We start from the raw sequence: 14,499 nt of genomic DNA, 5'->3' as shown, positions 1-14,499 counted from the left end.
CCCCCCAATTGGCCCTACCCTGAGCATGACTGAGGGTGGCATCGCAACCTCCCGATCCGTGCTGCTCTGTGCATGACAGGGGGTGGCGCCCCAACTCCCCAATCAGCCCTGCTCTGAGCCCGACCAGGGGCTGCACCTAGGGAGGCCTGCCCTTAATAAAAGGCTAATATGCAAACTGACCGAACGGTGGACCAACTGGTTGCTATGACACGCACTGACCATCAGGGGGCAGATGCTCAATGCAGGAGCTGCCCCCTGGTGGTCAGTGCGCTCCCACAGGGGGAACACCGTTCAGCCAGAAGCCGGGCTCCCAGCTGAGGACCACCCCCCACCCCCCCGCAAGTGCACGAATCTCATGTACCGGTCTCTAGTAGGCTTATAATAGGCTTTCTCTGTACACTTTAAACAAACTAGGTAAACAAATTTGATAAATCTGTTCATTCCATAAATATTTACTAAACATCTATAAGCCATTTATACCAAGTATAGACTATTATACAAAATACAGAGAAAAAACCCCTGATGAGTTAGGTAAAGTTCTAAATTTCAAGGAGCTTTCTGATTTCTCTAACAGTAGTCCTTAACTTGGATTTTTACCAGTGGACATAGGAGATAATGTGAATTAGATGAAATTGTACACAAATCTTTTGTATATTCTCTGTATTTATAGAATCTGGTAAGAGTCTATAGCTTTCATCAGATTTTCAAAGGGTTCAGAGAAACAACAACAACAAAAAAAGTTAACCATTCAATTAAAATATAAGCTAAAAAAAGTATAATAATTGAGAGCTAAAACAATTTGAGAGTAACATACTAGGAGAAATACCATGGAGAAAGAAACAACCTGGCTAGGGAAATCCAGGAAAGCTCTGTGGGAAAGGTAATAGAGAGGGTATGTGGCAATGGGGGTATATAAACAAAATGGATTATGTTAATTAGCCATAAGAGGACTTGAAACCCTGTCACAGAAGAGTCAGATATGTCTAGATTGGGGAAAAAGAGACTTGGGCATATGACAGTTATTTTTAAACATACAGAGTTTGTGAGGTCAAAAATAAGCAATCTTCTAGATTGGCATTAGAATCACTGGGTGGCAACTATAGGGAGGAAAGATTCTTTTAAAAGCCAGTGAAGTCTACACAGACTGCTTTGAAAATGGTGAGAATCTCCTGCCACCTTGCCTCAATACTGTAGGTATTCTTGGAAAAAAGCGCCAAAGCCATTGGGTGGGATACTGACTTCCAGTTGTCAGATAAAATACAGGATGCCGTTAACTTTAAATTTCAGATACACAACGAATACTTATTTTTGGAAAGAATGTCCTATAAGTAAGTGCTTTGGGAAAAAGAACTCCTCACAGTGGTTTAAGGAGCAACAAACAGAACTAAGTCATAAATATTGCATGGAATATACTTATACTCAAAATCAGGCGTTGTTTGCCTGAAATTCAAATTTAATTGGGCATTGGTATTTTTATTTGCTTAAATCTGGCAAATGTTGAAGTGACTTTTTTTGGTATTTGTTGAATATTTTAATAACAGTGAGAAAATTTAATAAGTTTTTATTTTTAAATCCTTACTTTACTGTGACATTTGGTTCCATATTTGTAAAAACAAGTTAAGACTACTTTTATTTTCAAGACCTAGCCTTACTGTTGGTATACCAATAAGACTTTATAACCCCTTTGGTAGAAGAGTTTCTAAATTTCTTAGGCTCAGATGCAATCCTAATAATATTATCTGAAAACGATGGCTCATTTGAAACTTCAGATTAGAGGCTGCAAGGTCTGTGGAAGGCATACCTACTGGAAACTGGCCACTCTTTCCATACAAGCTCTTAGTAATAATTTTTGCAATACTCAACCTTCTCCCTGAATAATTCACTGAATAGCCTAGAGAAAAACCTATAACCAAAGCTAGGCAAATGAGACACGCTTCTCCAGAATATTTGAATATTTGAAATGGAAGATATAGGGACCAGGACAGGTTGGTAGGTGGGCTCTGTTAATGGCAGTGCTCTAGGGAGTAGATTCATGAGGACCCTAGAATTGTCTTAATTTCAGATATGTCATTCCTTCTTGGTTTCTGTGAAATGCCCCAGTATCCAAATATCCTTTTTAGTTGAAGAGCTATAATTAGATTCTGTTCATTGAAACCCAAAGAACCTTAACCAACAGAATATTGTAGAAAATGTATTGGGTAAGTAGGATATCTGGGATTGCGTGTAGAATATTGCTTAATGTCTGAAAGACCTTAAGAGTTTGGAAAAATCAACTAAAATGGCAACCAGGGAGACTCTCCCCACCCTCACTGACACCACGTTTTCCTTGACACGGCAAAATCAGTGAGGAGAAGCAGCTTTGCCCAAATGCCAAACTGTATCACTGTTTTTCTGAGGACCACCAAACTTTCTCTTCCAGTCAAGTGCCAGGTGCCCAGTACTTTTCATGGTTGTTGGTTACTGTCCAAAGGGGAAACACCCTCACTGTTGAATTTTGCTTACAGACCACAACTGATTCCTGTTAGATTCCAGTTCTTATACCTCAAATCTAAATCCATCATGCATCATTGCCCTACCTCTAGTTGACAAGGCAATATAAAAAGTAAGACGTCTCATTTCTCTGAACTCACACATTGCATTCACCACAATTAAAATGGATATGTTTTCACTAAATTGTCTAAAGTAGCAAGTACAATGAATATTGTCAGAAATGTTTTTAATTTTTAAAGTGGTGTGGTTATTTACTAGTAGTAATATCAAAACTATGTCCAGGACTATCTGAACTACTGATATTTGTACACATAATTTAAAGCACAGAAAGTGATTCTACAAAATACCTTCATAATATACACTTTCTGGGCAAATTTGCATCTACCTGTTAAAGGATCAATTATTCTTTTTTTATTGTCTAAAGTTTTACATATGTCTCCTTTTTCCCCTGCTTGACCCACCCTCAGCCATTCCCACTCTGGGCAAGCCCCCACCGCCCCAGTGTCCGGGTCCATTGGTTATGCTAAAATGCATGCATACAAGTCCTTTGGTTGATCTCTTACCCACCCCCCCTCCCCTGCCTTCTCTCTGAGGTTGGACTGTCTGTTCAGTGTTAGTCTCTGGATCTATTTTTGTTCAGGAGTTTATGTTGTTCATTATATTCCACATATGAGTGAGATCTGAAGTAAATTCATTCCAGCCTTGAGGGTCTGTGGGGTGAGGGAGCCGGACAAGAAGCTGTATGGGATGATATTCTGGGTTGAGAGGAAGCAACGCAAATAGACAAAGAGGTACAAAAACTGAGACCATCCGGAATGCAAAACATATAGGACAATATGATCGTTGGGGTGGGGCAGGAATAATCAAAGGTCAGGGCAGGAGGACAGAGACTAGAACCAGAGATCAATGGCGGAACCAAAAGAAAAGGGGCAAAGTTCCCGGGGAACTCCAGTTAGGTTCTCCTACCCTCCTTCTTCCGCAAGAGCGACCCCTTAACTCACATTTTTCGCACACCATCCTTCCGCGACTGTTCCCTTAGTCGCAGTAGCCGGAGCAGCTTGAAAACAACAATACACGCCAGGGAAGGATACCCCTTCCGGGTTACCACAACCCACTTCCGGGCTCTCCGCCCTCCGCCGGCCTTTCCGACACCTGGAAAGCCAAGGGAGGAATAAACTTAAGAGGGAAGGCGGGACTGCTTCCTTTGCCCGCCCCTCCACTTCCGCGATTGGCTGTGCGGCCTAGGGTTTCCGCCCCCTAGGCCTGCGCCTGCGCGAAGAGTCGCACCTGATGGTGGGAGGTGGTAGCTGCCCCTTCCCTTCGGCGGGCGGGAGAGTTAGGTAAGCCCAGCCAAACGGTCCGGCACGCGGGCCTCCGGGGGGTGCAAGCAACCCTGCCAACTGCCCAGATGCCCGCGAGCCTCTGTGCCCCCGGCCCGCCCGCGCCACCCTTCCCGCGTGACCCAGGGGCTGCTCTGACGCCCCTCTGACGTGCTGTGGCTGCCTCTCCGTCTCCCCTGGTCTCCACACCTGTGCTTTTTGATTTTGCCCCTCAGCTCGGCCCCGCTGCCCGCACTCCAGCCGGCCGAGGTTTGGTTGGAGTCCTAAGCGACCCAGTTCATGGTGGGGCCAGGCGGTTCCCGCGAAGTCTCCGGGAGCCGCTCTCAGAACGGCCTTCTCTCCCCCCACAATGTCTGCGGACCCGGGCCAGGTGTGACCGCGGATGCCAGGGCTGTAGCCTCCCTAAGGGCGCCTGATGGGTGTCCTAGGGGCGCCTGATGGGTGTCCTAGGGGCGCCTGATGGGTGTCCTACGCTCGCTCTCAAGGCCTCGCACAGGGCTGGTCTCTCAAGAGGGGCTAACACTTGACCCACTCTCCTTTGTTTGGCCTCGTTCATTCATTCATTCTTTCGTTCATCATTGATTCAGGAAGCATTTGAGTTGAGGTATTGCTCCCTGTGTTACATCCAAATCTGCTCATGCCAGTTGGGATTCTGAGAGTGGCCCAGAAGGAAGTGTGCGAAGGGATGCCTGTTGAGACAGTGTATTGCTGATCTGCTTCCGCCCCTGAGAACTGGACCTCCGAGACATTTTTCCTTTCTCCCTTCTTGCCATTCATACGCTTCTCGGTCCGATCCCTGGTGTGTGTCTTTATTTGAAATGGCTTAGCACGTGGAAGCTTGGGATCTTACGCGTGTCATCTAACCTGTTTTAGCCTATTTCCTTATCAGTAAGATATTTACCTTTGAGAATTATAGTGCGAATTAATGGAGAGTTGTTGGGGTAAGTCATGGGCTTGCCCTTTTGTGCTAATGGGCGCCCCCTCTTCTGTGTGTATAAAATATACTGGAGTAACCAGAGTTACATAGGGACTATTACTTTAAATTAATAAGGACCTTATTTAACAATTGTGCTATGTATAAGCTCTCTGCTAGGTAATTTATAAAGGTGTGTGTGTGTGTGTGATATAGAAAGAGTAAATTATTTTCCTCCTCCATTTGTGTTCTACTTTTTATTGGAATTTAACACCTGTAACAAACATTGTCATTTTGGTATTTCTGGAGCGCTAGGATCCCTTAGTTTAGCATAATGTTTTTTGAACTCTTGATTACAGTAGTCACCGTTTGAGTATTCAAGTGTGCACTTGGTATCACTGGGCATTTGTTAGAAGATGTGAACTACAATGATATTAGACAAGGATCCACAATGGTAAAAAATGCCAACAATTTAGCCAAAGTGTATTCATGGAGTTTCTAGAATGCATTGGTTATATTTCCAACAGGGGCAGATCATTACTCCATGCAGTTTGTTCTCACCTCTGATTTTGGCAAAAAAAAAAAAAAAAAAAAAAAAAAAAAAGGAAAAGGAATCACTTAATTGGTCCTAGCACATGACCCTTTTGCAGAAACCAGTCACACATATTTAAGAAATTAGAAAATTTGTCCTTCTTAGCTATGAGAGCTGTTTACTATATTAGTCTTCATGTGCATACACGCATATGCATCTTCCTATATTCTGAAACTAATACTTAGAAAATTGACTTTGGCTCATAATTATTCTTAGGTGTTAGAACATTTAGAACAATGGAAAAAGTCATTATTGCATATGATCTTCTTAATTTGTTTTTTATTAGACAGCCACTCAAGGAAACACCATGAAAAATGCTGATATCAAGAGACTACTGTATACCCATCTTTTATGCATATTCTCAATTATCTTAAGCATCTTCATTCCATCATTCTTTTTGGAGAACTTCTCAATATTGGAAACTCACTTGATGTGGTTGTGCATCTGTTCTGTTTTTGTAACTGCCGTCAATCTAGTATTATATTTAGTGGTGAAACCAAATGCATCCAGTAAAAGAAGTTCATTATCATACAAGGTAAGGCTCATTTCTTGATAACTGATTTTTAGATAGAGGTAGTGATGTTGTTTTTTTATGGAAAAATAAAGCATTATTCCAGTACTCACTTGAGATATTTACAGTGACTAAAGAGAATGTTAGTTGCTGGAAGGCTGCCCACAGCACTCGATAGAGCCTTGTTGGGCATTAATTGTGTCTTCGCGAATAATATAGCAAATATTTCATAATAATAAGGGCTATTTGTATTGTATTCTAGCAGTCTGTTATTGGTAAATAGTTCATAGATACTGGTTAACAGCATAGCTCAATACATACCATAGAAACAGAAATGCTTTTTGACTATAGTGCTAGTTGGGTGGGTAGAATATTGGCGGTGGGGGAGCTCTATTGAGGGCTGTGTACCTACCTGACTGTGGATAAGGTGTGATCTGACTTCAGGATACCCAAATCCAAAGAACATTCAACTGTTCACACATGGGAATAAGTTATGTTTGTAAATAAAATGGAAACATGTACTGTCCTTTAGGCATTCTCTTGAGTCTTTAAATTACTCTTTTTTTTTTAAGGTAACCAGATTTTTGAAATGCTGTTTCTACTTTCTTATGTCTTGTTTCGTCTTTCATGTAATTTTTGTTCTATATGGAGCACCATTAATAGAGTAAGTCTGAAATTTCTACCTTAAGCCAATTATATTTTAAAACACTTTTTTGCTAAACAAAGGGCTAATTCTGTTGATGATTAGAGCGAGACTGTGGTGTGTTTTATTATTGGATCAAGGAAGGATACTGACATCATTGCCCTTCCTTAGCAGGAATAACTAAATTCATCAACTGCTCTTATTACCTAGCCTTCTATTACACAATTGCATGTGGGGGGTGGAAGGTAGATGAGAAACTGTACTATACCAATAAGTGTGTGACCCAATAGTGATAGGGATAACTTAGGTAGTATTAGCATATCAGTTCTTAGTAAATGTGATTCTGAAGTGCTTGAAAAAAGTTTGTTTTCTTAAGAAAAGCCAATAGATTCCAGTATTTAAATACTTAATAAGTTAATGCTTATAGTTTAAAGGTAAAATTTAACTCAATACTTTTTCAAAACTGACCAATTTTAAATTAGTGAAAATTCATGAATATTTCTTACATTAGAATTTGGGAAACTTTAGCAGTGATTAATGATCATGGTGAAATGAGTGATTTATGTATATACACAAATACATAGCTATAATACATAGTTATATATATTTATACATAGCTTGTTATATATACATATTAAATTAACAGATAATTCTTTTCTAGAGAAGGGAGGACAAGACCTTTGTAATGGCAAATGGATATTTCTATCTAATCCATTTTAGAGTAGAATGAATATCTAGAGCAATGGTGTGCAAAGTGTGGTTCTAAACCAGCATCAGCATTTTACTTAAATGCAAATTCTCAGGCCTCAGTCTGTCAGAAATTCTAGAGGTGTGGTCCTCCAATCTCTAAGTTTATCCAGCTTTTTAAGTGGCTCTGATATAAGCTAAAGTTGAACCACTGGTTGCAGAGAAAGTTCCAGAGACTATTGAGGAAGAAAGTTAATTATCTGGAAATGAGGTTTCTTGCTTTGGCCAGAATGGATCCTAGGGTTTTTAATACTTCTGAACTCTACAATTAAAGTCAGATATTTGGTAGATTATTTTTCATAGCTTACATTTTTTATAGTCATCATTTTTGTAGGACTCATGTTACCTTTCAAAGGAAAGTGCAAGAAAATATTATTATATTAAATCTATTTAAGTAACAAAGATTATGTATGTGTACATATGTGCTCCTTTAATACTTTTTAAAAAATTAATGAAGTTTCTTTTTCCTAGGCTGGTGTTGGAAACATTTTTATTTGCAGTGATCTTGTCTACTTTTACTACAGTACCTTGTTTGTGTTTGTTAGGACCAAACCTCAAAGCATGGCTAAGGGTTTTCAGTAGAAACGGGTAAGTTTTAATTTTATATTTTAGTGATTAGAAAAATATTTTAAATTATTTTTCTATTCATAGTGGCTAGCTGATTATTTCATGAGTGTTTCTCAGCTCTGTATCGTTCTCGGAAATGCATTAAGGGCCCACTGCAGTTGGGGACTGGAGAGAGGGAAGGAGTTGTAAGCACTTAAGGGAGATCCAAGCTGGCAGAACTACAGGCCCCTCCCTCTGCTTTAGCAAGATCAGCTCTGCATTTTTCCATATGGTAGAATTCCACTTAGCCTTTCGTTTGAAAAGGGGTTTCTGCTACCAGAGGTAATCTTTGAAAACCACTCCTCAGGGATAATTTGTCACTGTGATAAAAATTCGACAGATAAAATTGCTTCCTTATGTATTATAATGTAGAATTGGAGTCCACAATCTAAAAATGTTTAGTGTCATAACTGCCATTTCTTGTTTAGCCTCTTTTGTGATATGACACCTGAGTGCAAGTTTTACAGGATTTTACTTCCTCAGCAGCCATATATATTTTCAGCATAGCTAAATTAAAATTTTAGCTTCTTGAAAGGCATTGAGATGATTTGTATCAGAAATGGTTGGGGGGAAAAAAGAAATGGTTGAGTCATAATTAATAAAACTAGAAAGTTCCTTGGTGTCCATAATTTTGTCCTGTTTATCACCCAGTGGCAAAAACTCCTGAGCTCTTATTTCTCTGTGCCATGTGGAGCTTTTTTTTTTTTGTACATGTGTGTGGATTCTGAAGTGTCAGCCATGATTCTCTCCCTGTCCCTTGTTCACGGGACAAGAATGAAATGAGCAAACAGTGTGAGGCTAGAATTGTGTAAATCAGACAGTAAGTATTGTAGGAACTGAGGGGTGGGAGACCACTGAAGAATGAGTTGGAGGAGGGATAATCTATGAAGGACTTGGATCAGGAGTATGAGATTTGAGGAGACTGGGAAAAGGGAAAAACACCTCATGCTAAGGCAATGAATGAAACCATAGAAACTGAACATGGTATTTTTGTGGGATTTGAGAGGGAACAGCCCACCTGGAGCAGAGGATGCCTGATGGGTATCGAGGCTCCATAAATTACTGACTTTTTGTTTTTGAAATGAATACTGTTTGTTCCCCCTTCCGAACCATCTAGTGTTCATAACACCTCTAGAAAAAAAAGTGTAATTATTGAAAACTTTTTCCCATATTGTTACCACAATATCCCAAATGGCATTGATTTCTTTTAGCATTTTAGTTTGAAAAATTTAAACAGTGGAAACCGGTTAAACCTTATTGGTTTTGTTTGGTGATTTATCCAGCTTTGAATTTTGTTTCTGATAATAGTGTATTTGGGGGAGATATCTGATTCCTGCTATAATATGACATATGCAGTCCTAAAAATCTCTGCACTATGCAAACTTGGGCAATAAAAAACTCATAAAGAAAGGTGGGAACTTAATAAAAATGGTAGGACAGTTTTAGATATGTTAGACATGTTAAGAAATGCCTAATTATTGTAATAAATGTGGCCCTTTTCCTTGGGAAAAACCCTGAAATTCGCTTTTGCAAGTAGGTGTGGGAATGGTTGCCTCTTGTAAGTCATTATAACTTTGACCCAGCAATTCCACTTCTAGTATATTATCATAGACTAGTGGCCCGGTGCACGAAATTCGTGTACAGGGGAGGGAGATGGGGAGGGTCCCTCAGCCCAGCCTGCACCCTCTCCAATCTGGGACCCCTCGAAGGATGTCCTACTGCTGGTTTACAGGGATCGGGCCTAAACCGGCAGTTGGACATCCCTCTCACAATCCAGGACTGCTGGCTCCTAACTGCTCACCTGCCTGCCTGCCTGATTGCCCCTAACCACTCTGCCTGCTGGCCTGCTCATCCCCAACTGCCCCCCTCGATGGCCTGCTCACCCACAACTGCCCCCCTGCCAGCCTGATCACCCTCAACTGACCCCCTGCCAGCCTGCTCACCCTCAACTGCCTGCCCCTGCTGGCCTGATCACCCCAACTGCCCCTCCTACTGGCCAGTTTTCCCCCAACTGTCCCCCCTGCAGGCTTATTTGCCCCCAACTGCCCTCCCACCGGCCTAATTGCCCCCAACTGCCCCCCCTGCTGGCCAGTTTGCCCCCAACTGTCCCCCCACCAGTCTGATCTCACCTCCAACTGCCCTCCCCTGCCAGCCTGATCTCACCCTTAACCCCCTGCCAGCCTGATCTCACCTCTAACTGTCTCTGCCTTGGCCTCTACCACCATGGCTTTGTCCGGAAGGAAGTCGGACATTTGAAAGATGGCCGGTACACCTGGTCTAATTAGCATATTACCCTTTTAATAGTGTATGTATATATGTGTGTGTGTGTGTGTGTGTGTGTGTGCATATATATATATATATATAAAGCCCGTTGCACGAAGGTTTGCGCAATAGGCCTTCCTTCCCCTGGCTGCTGGCACCGGTTTTCCTCCGCAGCGGTCAGGGCAGGTGGGAAGCTTGGCTTCCTCCATCGCTGGGGGCAACCCAAGCCTCCTGCTTGCTCCAGCTCCATGGCCGCCACCATCTTTGTTGGGTTAATTTGCATACTCGCCCTGATTGGCTGATGGGCGTAGCAGAGTGATGACCAATTTGCATGTTTCTCTTTTATTAGTGTAGATATATAGACATACCTATAAAATATTGACTATAGATTATTCCTTGCAGCTTTGAAAATAGTCTAAATGTTCTTTAATAAGATGGATCATATTCAATTTAATCTACACCATGGAATACTATGCAGTTGTTAAAAAACAATCAAGTCTTTATTTATTAAAATGCTGTTAAGTGGAAAAGAGCAAGGTGAAGAAATGTGTAGAAGATGCTACCATTTATGTAAAAAGTTGCAGGATAGAATAAATATGCCTTATGCCTTTGGAAGAATACACAAAAAACTAATATAGCATCCATTGACTCTGGGGAGGGGATCTGAGAAGCTAGAAGACAAGATAAGGAGACTTTCCACTAACTACCCTTTGGTATCTTTTGAATTTGAACTATATTCATGTACTGCATGGTCAAAATGAAAATTTTAAATGAGTAGGATTTTGCCAATAATTAACTTACTTTTCAGTAATTGAGAAAGTTAGATCTGTAGCCAGAATCTGTTAGATTTCTCTGATGCCACCTAATTTTCAGTGGACTACAAAAATATCCTTCTAAAATTTCTAACGTACAACCAGATAACGGTTCAGTTGCTAGAAAACTATGACCAAAAATAATCAATATGTAATATAAAACATTTTCTTTAATATCATACAGGGCATGGCATGAAATAGTAATATGCAAAAATACTTTAATAATTTCTAAAGCATTTTCATATATGTTATAGCATTTAATTCTCACAGTAGTTTAGTGAGATACTCCTATTTCACCATTTTCTAGATGAAGGTATTAGAAAGCTAAGTGATTCACCAAAGTCCAATAGCCAGAAAGAGGTAGAGATAGGACTTGAATACACATCATCTGATGGTGTAGAAATTTTTAGAAGACTCCACTAGTTGAGGGTCAGAAAACGAGTTCCTATCTTGTCTTCACTACTGGCCCATGATGTTAGACAAGCTATTTAACTTTACAGATCCTCATATATAATATTATTAGAATAATACGAATTTGTACTTTCCAGGATTATTGTCAGAACTGATGAAACGAGTGAAATCAAATAGTAAGTGCTCAAGAAATGTTTGCCCAGTGGATTAACAAATGTTAGGGAGCATTTTTATAACTCAAACTTCCAGTTTGTTTGTCTTAGTAGCTCTTCCTGGTCCAGGTAACAGACCCAGGAGTGCAACAATGAAGAAAGAGGAACCGTTTTTCAGTTCATTGAATGTAAAATTAATTTGAACTTTTTCGTAAGAGGGGAACTTAATTCTTCCTGTCTCCATCACACATCACTAGTTCACCTTTCCCCTAGCACTTTCATCACACTTCAAGAATTTAGAATAAAAAGCATGTCAAATTTTGAATGACTTAGGAAATAATTAACTCGATAGGTTAACTTGTTTAATGTTAGAGTTGGCCTTGAATGTTCACTGTTAGGCAAAAATCTTTTTAAAATTCAAAGATCTGACTCTTCTGCAGTGAAAATATGAAATACCCACAAAAAAACAATTACTTTTGGGTTATTTTGAAATTGTTCCATTATACAGTTCACATTATTTATGTTAGGTCACAACTTTAATTTCAGAGAATTCTATTGTTATTTAAAGAGATTACACAAAACATGAATATGTTTTTTCCTACCCAATAATTATTTACAGAAATTTAAATTCAGATTTGAAGTTCTTACACTGTAGTTTAATTAATTAAAAGTATTTAAACTACCTTAAAGTACTGATTGAAGATTTTAGAGCTTAAAATATTTTTATTATTCATCCTGTGTTTTAGTGTATAAAACATGGTGGAGTTTTTGTTTTGTTTGTGTAAAGCTGGCCCTTTTAGTATTATTGAAATATGATCATTTAGATGTTCAGTATGAACAGGGCAATTTTGAATTGGGTTTGACATCTCACTCAGTATTTTATACTACTTTTAAGTGAAATAAGTATTGCATCCTAATTTTTTAATGTACTTATTTGCATGTTTAAATTAAGTAGATGATATCAGTTGAAGACTGACAAACACAAAAGTTTTCATTGTGTTGGAATTACATCCCAAGAGTAAAGGACCTTGGGATATTATCAAAATTTAATACATAATTAAATGACACTATTTTAATGAGACTTTCCCTTAAAGTAAATACAAAGTTATTCCAGATTTTTTAAAATATGTTGTTTTAAAGAGACCTTTAATGAAGGTAGAAAAGTAATTTGGTTTCTTAAAAAGTTCTACCAACTTTTTGGTGTGCTTATTACTGAATGAATGTACTCAATTTGTACTACTTTAATTCAGTTTGTTGCCGTTGTATTATAGTTTTTATGGGTTTTTTTTTATTTGTAGACTTTCTTCTAAAGGAAAATAATAATCCCACTATCTTAAACCTGTATTTGTCATTGGAGTTTGCTTTTTGACTTATTAGTTCGTTTATGTTGTTAGGTAAATGTTTAAGTGAGAATCTGATCACTTTTGGTGAAGTGAAAAAATTGAATTTCTGCATAGGTGCCTGAATCTGTAGTTATCTTGCCAAGGTAAAGACAGTTAGCAGGACCTATTTATAGACCAAAACAACAAGCCTTTTTCTCTCATCTTTGTACTGAAGTGGATTTTATGTTGGAAAAACCACTGTAGACATTAAGAGTGAAAAGGTCTGAATGATGAAAAATATATACATATTAAAAAATAGGCAATTTCACCTTAATGTGGGCATAGAAATTTAGTGGCAAAGAGGGATTGGTTTTAATATTCATTCAGTGGCTAAGGGGAAAGTTTACATAGAATTCTATAAAATATATTTAGCCACTAGGAGGAGTTGTGTGGTGTCTCTTTTTAAAATGAAGAGTGAACAGTTAAAAAGATCAACTCTATCTAAACAAGCACTGTTTTGATGACAGTCTGTCCAGCCACAGTGTTTAATGTGAACTACCTCAGGTACCTGATACAGTATTTGGCATTCAAAATATTCTATTTACTTCAATTAATATTTGGCATAATGAATTTCAGTGGAGTCAGTGTGGCCAGTTACTTGGGGCTCATTGACATGAAAATTGATCTGTAATATTGCTTGTTATTTACTGAACAGTGAACCATTTATATTAATTCTCAGCCTTATTGACTATGTGTATACATTCCTTAATTATGAAAAAGTTAGCCAATAACCATAGAATTCAGATGACTTTATTATGGAAACTTGTAAAATAAGAATAAACCAATGTTAATATTGCTATAAATTAGTTAATAGGAAGGAATTTATTTTTTATTTATTTTTATCTGTATTTACTTTAAGGGAAAGTCTCATTATATGTGTTTATTATAAGAAACACATATAAAATTTTAAATAATGGAAATATATAGAAATTTAAAGATCCTGGTAATCCTATCAAAGAAGCAGCTATTAGTAACATTTTACATATTCTAATTTTGTCTATGCATATAACATATGTAATTTGAAAACAAAAATGGCTACACTATCACTGCTCTTATCACTTGCTTTTTTCATTTATTAGAAATGTCTTTCATTATATGTGTGTATAAACTACATCTTCTTGCATAGTATTCTTACTTAGTATATCTTACCCTATAAGCAATGGAAAATTTCAGCTTATTTTGGTATGAACAATAAGGAAACTGATTATGTCACATAGCAGGTGGTGTGGTTCTAGAGATAGATAGTCAAGGTGTGGCTGTGCTTCTCACTGACACTCCTGGTTCTCATCCTTGGGCTGGTAGTGAGATGGTAGCAGCTCTCATCCTTTAGTTTTCCTAAACTAATCATTGGGAAGGAGAATGGGATCGCCATTATTTAATTATTTTGATCATCATAGATGAGATGTATGTTGGGCAGTTAATCATTATTACAAGTATTCCACACAGTTTCTGTAACTAGTTTGCTATTGAGGTTATTATCACATTTTATTTTTATTTTTATTTTTTTTGAGGATCAAACCTGCAACTGGGGCATATGCCCCTGACCAGAATTGAACCTGGGACCCTTCAGTCCACAGGCCAACACTCTATCCACTGAGCCCAACTGGCTAGGGCTATAACATTTTTTTAAAAATAAAT

At 38.6% G+C, this 14,499-nt stretch overlaps 2 protein-coding genes across 7 annotated transcripts in view; one reads left to right on the top strand and one right to left on the bottom strand.

Annotated features, from left to right (window-relative positions):
• Positions 1–3,612, bottom strand: part of CRIPT (cysteine-rich PDZ-binding protein) — a 9,725-nt gene extending 6,113 nt beyond the window's left edge. Inside the window, exon 1 of the mRNA XM_014538473.1 lies at positions 3,492–3,612. Coding sequence (XP_014393959.1) covers positions 3,492–3,507 — 16 coding nt within the window. The 5' untranslated portion in view covers positions 3,508–3,612. The remainder of the gene's footprint in view (positions 1–3,491) is intronic.
• PIGF (phosphatidylinositol glycan anchor biosynthesis, class F) overlaps positions 1–14,499 on the top strand; it is an 88,241-nt gene that overhangs the window by 56,107 nt on the left and 17,635 nt on the right. For 2 of the 6 annotated variants that reach the window (XM_014538472.1, XM_005864785.2), the window contains exons 1-4: positions 3,738–3,830; positions 5,622–5,870; positions 6,419–6,510; positions 7,708–7,824. In XM_014538472.1, coding sequence (XP_014393958.1) covers positions 5,643–5,870; positions 6,419–6,510; positions 7,708–7,824 — 437 coding nt within the window. In that variant the 5' untranslated portion in view covers positions 3,738–3,830; positions 5,622–5,642. The other 4 variants (XM_014538469.1, XM_014538470.1, XM_014538471.1 and 1 more) reach the window with 3 other exon arrangements.

This window comes from Myotis brandtii, unplaced genomic scaffold, assembly GCF_000412655.1.
Source record: "Myotis brandtii unplaced genomic scaffold, ASM41265v1 scaffold191, whole genome shotgun sequence".
In the NCBI taxonomy this organism is placed as follows: domain Eukaryota; kingdom Metazoa; phylum Chordata; class Mammalia; order Chiroptera; family Vespertilionidae; genus Myotis; species Myotis brandtii.
This window is presented reverse-complemented; position numbering and strand designations above follow the sequence as displayed.